Source organism: Taeniopygia guttata, chromosome 27, assembly GCF_048771995.1.
Source record: "Taeniopygia guttata chromosome 27, bTaeGut7.mat, whole genome shotgun sequence".
NCBI classification, from domain to species: domain Eukaryota; kingdom Metazoa; phylum Chordata; class Aves; order Passeriformes; family Estrildidae; genus Taeniopygia; species Taeniopygia guttata.
The window spans coordinates 526,088-537,559 of NC_133052.1; the positions used below are offsets into that span (position 1 = coordinate 526,088).

The 11,472-nt window shown below is 47.5% G+C and overlaps 1 protein-coding gene across 4 annotated transcripts in view; it reads left to right on the forward strand.

Annotated features, from left to right (window-relative positions):
• CDC27 (cell division cycle 27) overlaps positions 1–8,755 on the forward strand; it is a 26,135-nt gene extending 17,380 nt beyond the window's left edge. For all 4 annotated transcript variants that reach the window (XM_012571066.5, XM_012571067.5, XM_012571068.5 and 1 more), the window contains exons 13-19: positions 163–315; positions 1,551–1,759; positions 2,491–2,608; positions 2,836–2,964; positions 3,687–3,761; positions 4,670–4,850; positions 6,090–8,755. In XM_012571066.5, coding sequence (XP_012426520.1) covers positions 163–315; positions 1,551–1,759; positions 2,491–2,608; positions 2,836–2,964; positions 3,687–3,761; positions 4,670–4,850; positions 6,090–6,172 — 948 coding nt within the window. In that variant the 3' untranslated portion in view covers positions 6,173–8,755. The remainder of the gene's footprint in view (positions 1–162; positions 316–1,550; positions 1,760–2,490; positions 2,609–2,835; positions 2,965–3,686; positions 3,762–4,669; positions 4,851–6,089) is intronic.
• The last annotated feature ends 2,717 nt before the right edge of the window (positions 8,756–11,472 follow it).

Below are 11,472 nucleotides of genomic sequence, written 5' to 3' on the forward strand. Positions count from 1 at the left end.
GTCACTTCCTTCCCTTGAAAGGAAAGTTCAGGGCTTGCAGCTCTGTGTAGAACACTTAAAAGCAAAGAGGATGCTTGGGCTGGACGTGAGGCCTTGGACCTTGACCTCTGTGCTCTGCCTTGGTGGGTGGAATTTTATTTTAAATTTCATTTCTGTTCTCAGGCTGAGCGAATATTTTCAGAAGTGAGGAGGATTGAAAACTACAGAGTAGAAGGCATGGAAATCTATTCAACCACACTCTGGCATCTGCAGAAAGATGTTGCCCTTTCAGTCCTTTCTAAGGATTTGACAGACATGGATAAAAACTCACCAGAGGTATAAAATACTGTGGGCTTGAATGAGAAGAGGGGAATTGTAGTAAAATCAGTGATTCAGAACAAAGCTTTGAGCTCTAATCCAGTGTACTCTCCAGTGGGAATACACCTGAACATGGCAAAACTGGAGAGGGAGCTGAGAGGGTTGTCTGAACTGCTGATGCCTGAAACGGCTCCTTTAAATTTGAATATCAGCTTATGTGGAACAGGTTGAAACCTTTTATCTGTTAATGGTTATTTAAATTTGGCTTGGCACCATTCAGCCAGGAAGATCATGGGTTAGTCAGTCACTCTTGCTGCTGCCAGTGTGCAGAGATAAGAAATATCTTTTTCCTGTACCTTTTAATTGCTATAGCTAATTCACTGGCATTTAAAATATTTGTTGTAGAGTTTATTTGCAGACATGATCTTGCACATTTTTATACCAAAGTCCAGTAAACTGCAGGGTGTGTGATAATGTAGTCATGATGTGGCAAAACCCGGAAATCTTTCAATAAGTACCACAGTAAAAATAAAATATGCGAGTTGATAAATGTGCTCTTACGAATTAAGCAAATTGTAGAGGATATTGAAAATATTTTTGGTGGAGGAGGAAAACCAATTCATGTTGTCCTGTTAGTTTGTCTAAGAGTGGAAAACAGTGAGCAGTTGGTGGTTGTAGTAAGATTAGTCAGGATAGAGGGAAATGCAGATTCTAATCCAAGGAGTGGAAAATAGTTATGTTCTTTAGCAGTGATGCAAAAAATTTGGCGAAGTGAGGAATCCTGGATGTGGTATTGACAGGGAAAGAGGAGGCTGTTGCTAAAATTCTTCCTCTGCAGATTTCCAGGTTTGTCAGTTGGAGGGAGCTGAAGAAATAAAGTACTGTCTCCCCTGTTGTTATTCTTAAATATCAAAGGTGTTTTATTTCTGCCCTTTTCAACAGCTTCAAAAGCTTTAGTCATTAGTCATCAAAGGATCTAATTGGCACAGACTTGTTGGGTGCCCATGGATTCTCCATTTCTGTAATTCAGCTTGCTTATTTATTCATTTATTTATTTTAGAAGGTGTGTTTAGCCCTGCTTGCTTCACAAGAATGAGCCTGAACTAACTGTTGATTTGTTCCTATTTTTACTTTGTAATCTAGGAGTAAGTTATTTATAATAATTTAAAGCAGTCTAGATAAGTGTGTTAAGCTCAAACTTAGTCACTCAGGGCAGTAAAAAGGGTTCTGCTCCTGCCCTGCTGTTGTTCCAGGCCTGGTGTGCTGCAGGGAACTGCTTCAGCTTGCAGAGGGAGCACGACATTGCCATCAAGTTCTTCCAGAGGGCCATCCAGGTGGATCCAAACTACGCCTATGCCTACACCCTGCTGGGCCACGAGTTTGTGTTGACAGAAGAGCTGGACAAGGCGTTGGCCTGTTTCAGGAATGCCATCAGAGTTAACCCCCGGCACTACAACGCCTGGTAGGTCTGGCTCTATCCCCTGCTGCTCCCTGGGCTGCAGAATTCCTTCTGGAGGAGCTTCTCCTGGCTGCTGCCACTGCTGTAATTCTGTGGAGTCTGTCTGGTTTGGGTTGGAAGGGACCTTGCAGCCCGTCCAGTCCTACCCCCTGCCATGGCAGGGACACTGCCAGGGATGGGGCAGCTGCCATCTACCTACCACTCTTCCATCCTGGCAGAGAGCACAGCCATTCCTGCAGAAGTGGGGGGCTACTTTCACAAGGAAGGCAAAAAATTGCCTTTTTCTTTTTTTTGGTTTTCACAGATTGTTTAGGCTGTATTTATTTTGTCCTGTTGGGTAGCATTCTCTGTGCATTATGTATTCTCGCTTGCAGTTGGAGAGATGATGTCTCAGCCTCTTCATACTTTAGGACACACTTAGTTTCTTACAGCTTTTTAATATATAGAGCAGTAAAAGTTAGATCTGTGAGTGTGGTAGTGTTGATAACTTTTGTGTCCTTTTATTTAGCAGTTCCTTAGCCAGTCTTGCTGTGTACCACACATCAGTTCTTCAGCCACCCAGTGGATATCGAAAAGAAAGAAAACTTTGGACAGCTTTTTCCCCCACAAAATCCCTTCCTACCCTAGATGGGGTTGGCAAGGCACCAAACCATTCCTGCCATGTCGTGTTCACTGACAGAAGCTAATCTGGTTAAAATCCAGTGCTGCTTACCAGCGTTGTTTCTCTGCTGCAGGTACGGGTTGGGAATGATTTATTACAAGCAGGAGAAGTTCAGTCTGGCAGAAATGCATTTCCAGAAAGCACTTGATATCAACCCTCAGAGCTCAGTCCTGCTGTGTCACATTGGAGTAGTAAGTACAGGGCACTTCACTTGGGTGGGGAGAAGGGGTTGGGGTGGAGAGCAGGTGAGGAGGATTTTTCTTCATCTGAGGAAGGTTGCTCAGACTTGGTCTAGAACTGGGCAAATACTTTTCTAAAGGAGCAGATCATAAGTAAACATGGTCAGAAGGGTTTGTCCTTGCCCAGCAGATGAGCTGTTATTTTTCCTATTTGGAATTGCTCTCTCTTTGTGTGCCAGGTCCAACATGCACTGAAAAAATCTGAGAAGGCTTTGGACACCTTGAACAAAGCGATCAACATCGACCCCAAGAACCCACTATGCAAATTCCACAGAGCCTCGGTGTTATTTGCAAACGAGAAGTACAAGGTCAGTCTTGGTGCTCGTGGCAGCCTTGAAATTCCTGTAGCTGGGAATGGGGTGCCTTGGGAGCTGAATGTTCACAGGTCACCCTGGGGAGCGCCAGGGCTTGCAGGGAGAGCCTGGGACATTGGAAGCATTTGCTTTGGCAAGTGCCTCCCTCACCAGGGTGGCATTAAGTGTTTTGATTGGAATAAAATCTGGGGCCGTCAGGTGTTGCTTTTTAAATTATTATTTTAGTCTGACCCACTCTCATGAATTTATACTAAATTGCTAAAAAAATTCAGCCAACTGCCCTGTATCCAATTACAGCAATAAGAACCAGCTGTTTCCAAGGTTGTGCTGTGGAGTGAAAAGTCAGAAGTGAAGCAATTTTGGGCTGATCCCCTGCTGACCTGAACCCTGTTTAGAATAAGAGAAGATCTTCCCACAGTGTTTATCCAGCAACTTTTCCCCTGGCCAGTATTTTTTGGCTCCAGAAGACAAGCCAAGTCTGTTTGGAAACTTGCCTCAGAAACGTGTGTGCACACTGAAAGGGAAAACTTAAAACTTGTTTTATTTCTAACTGCAGACTAAATATTTTTCAGTTGATTTCTTAATGATACCAGGTGACTTGTCACAGCAGAGTAAACAGCTCCAGCATCAAGAATTAGCTTAAAAGTAAAGTACAAGTTCCACTAAAAGTGTTTGGTTTCAAATGCCTAATGTAAACACTCTTTCCAACCTTTCAGTCGGCTTTACAAGAACTTGAAGAACTGAAACAGATTGTTCCCAAAGAGTCTCTTGTTTACTTTTTAATAGGAAAGGTAGGTAAAACTTCACTGATTGTTAAGTTCTTTGGTTTCCTTTGCTGCTTAATGACAAAATTTGGTACCTGTCACTAAGATGCTTCCACTTTGGAGCAGTATTCTAAAAATTCCCAAAGCTTTAAGTAAGGCTTAGTGCTCACAGCTGTTATTATGTGCCAGCTTTTAAATGCAAAGGACAGTTAAAGAGAGCTGGAGATGATAGTCCATCCCTCAGTGAGCAGAGCTGCTTATTTGCACATGTAACTATTAAAATATTGAATCATTCTCATGCATTATGTCAGAAATACTGAGTAAGAAGCAGCTACATTGCAACCTTTCTTGTGTGAAATGCCAGAGGAGTGATCTAGTGACAGAAATCCTCCTTCCCACCACCACCTCTGCTGATAAGCTTTAAATAACTTCTGCAGCTTTCTTCTGGGGAGTGTCTGATCACTTGGAAGCACCAAGACAAACTTCCCTCTAACACAGAGCTGGAGAACTCTCTATCAGCAAGATTTCTTTATTTTGTTTAAAGTGGAGAGAGGCAAAAGGATTTGTGTTGAAATGTGTTCACTGGTGTTTGTCCGGGAGTAGTGGGACCTCTAAACTGACAGGAGTGGCCATGTCTAGACAAACTGAAATATTTTCACTGTTTAAATGCTCAACACAGATAAATAACTTCCTCATCTGCCCTTAATGATAAAGAATCTCTTAGCTGCTAGTTTATTTCTTTCTATTTTTAAATAGAAACATTTGTTCTTTGTACACATACTTGTTATTTCCCTTGGGGCTCACATAATAAGTTTTTCATATCCGTCCTCTGCTGCTTTCCATGAAACATCACTGAGCTGTGGAACATTCATTGCCCAAACCTTCAAGGAGCGGCTTCATGTAAATGTAGCCTTTTCTGCTTTTTTGATGTTCAGGTTTATAAAAAGCTGGGTCAGACGCATCTGGCCCTAATGAATTTCTCCTGGGCAATGGACCTGGATCCCAAAGGAGCCAACAACCAGATCAAGGAGGCCATAGACAAGCGCTACCTGCCCGATGACGAGGAGCCCATCACCCGCGAGGAGCAGATCAGCGAGTGCTACCCCTACGAGTCAGGTGTGTGCTGCAGCCCGGGCCAGCACAGCAGCTCTACCCCTCAGTGTGGGGAGACACTTCTGCCCAGTGCTGCAGGAGCTCTGGAGGCTCTTCACTCAGGGTCCATTCATTCTCCCTACAGAAAGCATGGCATGAAGGGTTGTGAAATTCCTTTAGATGTCGTAGGACAGGGATGGTGGTAACTAAATTTATACAAATCATGAGTGGCTTTAAGAGTATCCCAGGAGAGCAAGGCATCCCCAGGGCTGCAAGTATTCCATAATGAAGCATCAAATAATTTCAGAGTAAATGAACGGCAACTGAAGTTGTCTGTAGGTGCTTTTTCATAAGCTAAACTGGATGTTGCATCAAAATACTTGGTGTGCTGAATATAAAAGGTGGCTTTTGATGAAGGCCATGGAAACAGTTTGATTTGGATCAAGAGAAAATAAAACACTGTGGGGAGTAATTCACAGAAAGGAACAGCCCAGGTTTTTCTTCTCTTGGCTTCTGATTATGAACTTAAATACCATAAAGCATGGACAGCCATAAATATTGACCTAGCTGCAGGCTGAAATGGAAATAGAAAGTAAATGCTAATAAGCAATTTAATTCTCTTCCCACAAAGAAGGAACTATAGCAGGATTTGGATTCTTACCAATAGACAAATGGCTGTGTCCTGCAGTTCCAGATTCTCACCTGAAAAATAGGGAAAGGTGACAACTGTATATATATATATCACATTGGTTTTTATTGGTCCTGGGTGCTTTTTAATATGGGAACTTTACCCTGCACTGCACTTCTGGAAGTATCCAGTTTTTCTCTCCCTGCTGTTGTAATTGGGGTGATTTCAAGCCCCAGCTCATTGGGCTGAGCCTGTTCTGACCAGGAGATGGAGACAGAGACTGGAACTGCTGAGCAGTACGGGAAAAAGCCCCAAAGACCAACCAAACATGAAAAACAAAAAATTAAAAAGGAAAAAACCCAACAGCTTGGTCTGTCCAATAAGCATAAACAAAATAAGTGTTGGGCTGTGTCACAGTTCAGCTTCCCTGGCTGTGCAGATCACGGGTGGAAGAGTTGCTCAGCTGAATGACCCTCTCGGGGTACACGGGACAAATTACAGTAGTTTAAGGTAATTTGGGGGGGAAGCAGAGTTTTTTTGTGAATGCTTTGGCTGCCCTGCCTGGGCTGGGCTGGGGGGCAGGGGGAGCTCTGCTGTGGGACAGCCCCTGACCCCGCGTCTCTTTGTCCCCACAGTGGGCACAGACGAGTCCCAGGAGAGCAGCATGACGGATGCGGATGACACGCAGCTCCACGCTGTGGAAAGCGATGAATTTTAACCTCCAAGAGCCAGTGTCTGAGCTTGAGTGTGTGTGACTGGTACTGTCGTGTTCTCCCCTTCCTTGGCATCCTGGGTTCTACATCTCTGAGCCAGCACTGTCGTTGTTCTCCACTGACACCACGAGTGCACCTCAGACCTGAGCTTAGCAGAGTTCATGGCAGTGCAATACCTAGCTGCTGTGACTATTTGGCTCTTACACACTTATGGCAGTGACTGAGGAGAAAATGCTGGTTTTCAACTCCCCCTTGCTGGAAAAAAATATCATGGAAGACAGACTTGTGGTTTGCTGTATGGAAGCCAGTAGATGTGGGGATAGTACTAATGACGAGGTGTCTTGTTCTTTTTCCAGAAACGTGTCTTAGTTTGGGTCTTTCTTGGTAAGCAGAGTGCTGAACCTCATTTCCAAGTTCTCCAAGGACAGTGTTGACAAACAGGCTGTTCAAGACTTTTGCATATTGTAGTGTAACTTAAATGCCAGGGAGTGTCAATGACCTTAAAGCTGCAGTGTCTCCAGTGAGCAGCCAGGACTGGGCGTGTGTCAGGCCACGTGAAACAGCCCTGTCCCTGCCCAGAGTGCAACTGCAGGAGACTCACATTGCAGGATCAGAGCTTTCATCAAATGCTTTCGTGTTCTAACCATGAGTTAATTTATTCACCCGGTTTTGGAAAGGTCAGCGTTTACTTTGTATTTCTGTCAGCATCACCTTGCTTCATTTTTCATGCACCCCTTGACTTGTTCTTCTCCTTTGAAGAATAAAAGTTAATAAAGGGAAAAATCAAGAGAGAAATGTAGATACCAGTGTAATGTGAAACATCAAACCCTTAATCCTGTGAGAGTGGGAAGACTGGAAGCCTTAATGCAATCAGAGCCTTGGTCAAATGCATCAAATAATTGTCTCAGATCAGTATCTCCTTAGGTCTGCTATCACTTTGAAAACTATTTTGTAAAGTGTGGTCCAAGCAAGATGCAAAAATGTGCAATTATTTGTCTTTTTCCTTATTTTTTAAAGCTGTTCTTTCAGTTTCCCATTCTAGGAACACTTTCCTTTCCTCCAGGGTCTGTTTCTGAGAGGAGAAAGCTGTGCCACATTAGTGAGTCCAAACTGCTCTCTGTAGCATTCTGCAGCAGCAATTGGTGCCCTTTGTGCAGTGATGATTAAGAAAGTGTATGATATAAGCAGTTTTAAAGAGCAATTTATGCCTAATAAATTGGGAATGATACAAATTTCACAGCACCGTATTTGTTGTGATCAGTGTTAATGGTTTTTTTCTTTTTTTAAATCTGCTGGTTTTTAGGTGTCTCTTAGTTTCCTTTACACTTCAATTTCTTTTGAATTCTGTCCTTGTCCACTTGGCACCTCTTCTGTCCCAGCTTCTCTCTGGCCAAGAGCCACATGGACACCTTTATCCTTTGAAAAATCATCCCCAAGTTCTGAGGAAAAATAGAATTCCATGGTTTGGTGGGTTTTTTTGAAGTAAGAGGATGGGCGATGAAGAATAGGCTTCAATTCCCCTCCTAGGGTGAAAAAACCCCTCTAAAATCTGAGGCATTAAAAGAGGTTAAATGTGCCCTGCACTTAGATCAGCTGGGCTGGAGGTTCTGGTGGATTATTGATGATTGATCACGCTCTGGGCTGGAGCGGGGATCTCGCCCGGATTCCTGGGGCTGGGGCAGGCACAGGGCTCGGGTTTCCCTGGAGCCGGTCTGCACCCAGGCCCCGCTCTCGAGGTGCCCGTGCCTCTCCTGCTGTGGTTTTCCAGCTCCAGCTGTGGCAGCTGCCCCACACATCCCTCACCAGAGGAGTCTGAGCAGTACCTCCAGCTAGGGTCTGCAGGCAGCACTTGTGGAATGCCGCTAATTACCCTGTTAATTGGCTTCCTTTCGCTTCCCAGCATATTTTCTAAACAAAAAGCAGGAGGAAGCAGGTGCTATTTACTTTTCCATAACAAATGTTGTTCATGTGGGGACCAGAGATCCAGGAATTGTGGGGCCCTTTTTCCTTTTTATTTCTTCCCTGAAAACTGCAGTAAAACTTTCAACCCCTTGGAAAAAGCTCTTAATTGAGCTGGGATGTTCAAAGAATGTTTTGTGCTATTTGGAAGATTTAATACATAAAAACATTCCTGGCTTTGTATGTTCATCCTACCTTTAAAGGCATTTTCTTTTTTTCCCAAGAATCCAGGGTCGCATTTAGCCCTTGCTGCTTTTACATTCTAAGGAAAAACACAAAATTAGTATTGAAGGACTAAAATTTGGCTCTTTGAGGAGGGACAGAGAGGAAGAGGCTGAGCATGGAGGCACTGGCAGGCAGGTGAGCAAGTGTTCACTGAAGAGAATTAATGAACTGTCACTTTCTTACAACAAAACTGTGGAGGAATGCAAAGCGTGGGTGTGGTGTTACTATTTGCATTGAAATAATGTAATTTGTCCTTGATATTTTTTTGGGCTTTTCTTGATTTTTTTTTTTTTTTTTTAATTTCAAAAATTGTACAGTCCTAGGGGGAAAAAATTCTTTTCTGTTAATATATTTGCAATTCATGAAAGGATGTGGAAAATCCAAATAAATTACTTTTAAAAGCAGGCTTAGCCCCAGGTGCTTTGGGTCAGGGGTGGGATTTGTCCTTCAGAAGCTGGGCGAGCGACAGAGGTTGGGAAAGGTTTAAGGACACCTTGGGGCGCACAGGGCTCTTTTCTGTCCTGTGCTACCTGAGCCTCCACATGTCGCCTGTAAATCTCCCACCGCCTTCCACGTGGGCTGCAAGGTGCTGGCTGGAATTTTGGGTGAGGTGGGAGGTGTGATGTGGGTGTGACACTGGGTGTAGGGACCCGGAGCTGCTGCGGCGAGTCCAGAGGAGCCACAGGGCTGCTCTGGGGCTGGAGCCCCTCTGTGGAGCCAGGCTGGGAGAGCTGGGGGGGCTCACCTGGAGAGGAGAAGCTCCAGGGAGAGCTCAGAGCCCCTGCCAGGGCCTGAAGGGCTCCAGGAGATGGGGACAAGGCCTGAGGGACAGGACACAGGGAATGTCTCCTGCCATGTGTCCATCCGCTGCCCGAGGGCAGGGATGAATGCGATACTGGGGAGAAATCCTTCCTGGTGAGGCCATGGCACAGGCTGCCCAGAGAAGTTGCTGCTCATCCTCACTTTCCATCCCGCAGCAACAGGAGATTCAAGAAGCTCTTGGGTATGGAGCAGGTTAGTTTTATTTTCTTTTTTTCCTACCTTCTGTAGCAGGTCCCCACCCTGTGGCTGCAGCTGTTGTTGCTCAGCAGAGAAATTAATTATCACAGTCTCTTACAGTTCCAGACCTGGAGGAAAAGCAGAAATTCCTCCTGCTGCATGTAGGCATCTTGGATTGAACCTTTTGTTGCTCATTTTGCCCAACCTAATCCAGTAATTTTTGAGAGCTGAGATTGGCTGTACAAGCTGCACTGAGATGAACCCGTTCCAGCTGCTCCCCCGTTTTCTCCCATGTCCTGGTGGTCCTGGCCATTTGTTCCTGTCTGGGGTCACTGAGTGCCCACCCCACAGCAAGAGCCGAGCTGTTCTGTGCCCCACTGCAGCCTCTGGTGTGGGCTGGGGCTGGCTGATGCAGCTGGGCTCTGCCTGGTGCTGGACCCGGGCTGTGCTCAGGCAGGCTGAGCTTTAGGTGCCTCCAGAGAAAGGCAAAGCAGCGATGAAGTTGGATTTGTCCATGGTTCCAGGGCTGAGTCACAGCTGTGTGGTGACACCAGGAGCTGTTTAGGAGCACCTACATCTCACTGAGGTTTGCACTTGTTCTCTTGGTCGCTAACTGTTGCTGCAACGTCTTATTTTCTGTCCCTCTGCCCAAGTCTGTGACTTTGTTTGAGTGAGAGCTGATCCATGAGCACAAACTGCTTTTTATTTCTAGTGGAGCAGAATTGGGTTTTTCTAAGGCAGGGATCCCAGTGCTTTTAGACTTTGTCACCTCAGAATAAGGTCATAGTCTGGATTTTCCTGGATAACCAGGAAAAACAACCAGGTTGTTTCATGTTCCCTGGGGAAGGGAGAGCAAGGACAGTGACTGCAGCTGCTCTGTGTGGATCAGGATCCAAACACACTCTCAAAGTGTGTTTGGAGCATCTCAAACTTCCTTCCGGTCCTGAAAGGGGCTTAGAAAAAAAGAGGGAGAGTAACCTTTTACACAGGTAGATAGAACAAGAAGGGGAACCACTTTAACCTGGGAGATAATTAGATTAGATATTAGGAGGAAAATCTTTACTCAGAGTTTGGCAAGGCCCTGGCACAGTTGCCCAGAGCAGCCCCTGGATCCCTGGCAGTGTCCCAGGCCAGGCTGGATGGGTTTGGAGCAGCCTGGGACAGTGGAAGGTGTCCCTGCCATGGCAGGGTGGTGCTGGATGGGCTCTGAGGTCCCTTCCCAGCCAAACCATTCCAGGATTCCATGATCCTCTCCCAGCCCTGCTGTCCCAAAGGGAAGCGCGTCTCTCATTGCCCAGGACCACCAGTGAGAAGTGAAGGAGCTCACCTGCATTTTGGCCGGTGGGACATGGAGTCGAGTCTTTTATTGGAGTTTTACCTGTCCCGTGACTGGGATAAAAACTAAAAGACAAACTGAAAAAGCAAGAGTGGCAGCAGCTGGAGGGCTGTGCCCACAGCAGTGGTCAGGAGCAGCCACTGAGGAGTTTTCTGTGTCTGGAGGAGATGGCAGAACCTAACCCTAACCCTAACCCCGGGGCCCGCAGCGAGAGGGTCACCAGGGACCGAGGGCAGTCCCGTGTCTTGGGGACACAGGCCAGCGGTGCCACAGGCGCTGCCCCCCGTGGGACAGGGACACGGCCCGGTGTCCCCGGCCGGACCGCAGCCCTCGCCCCCCGTGCCGGGGCTCGCCCTCCCGGCGGGGCCTCCGGGCCCCGGCAGGTCCCTCCCCGCTGCGGGGCCCGCGCCCCACACGGGGCACGAGTGGCCTGCGGCCCGCGGGACGCCCCGAGCGTGCCCCGGCCCCCGCCCCGGTGCTACCTGCGGGACACCGGCTCCCCGTGTCCCCCCGCCGCGACCCCCGTCCCGCACCCGGGGCCGCCCCCGCCGCCCCCCGCCCGCTGCTCCCGCGGCCTGGCTGGACCCGCGGCCGCCCCGGGCGGCGGGGGCGTGCCCGGGATGGCCCGTGGGGAGCGGGGCCGGGGCCGGGGCCGGTGGTCCCGGGGCGGGGGGCGCGGGCGGGGGGGGCGCGGGGCAGGGGCCGAGCGGCGGCACCGCATCAATCACCGCCCGCCCCGCCCCCCGCGCTGATTGACGCGGCCGCAGCCAATGGGGCGCGCCCATG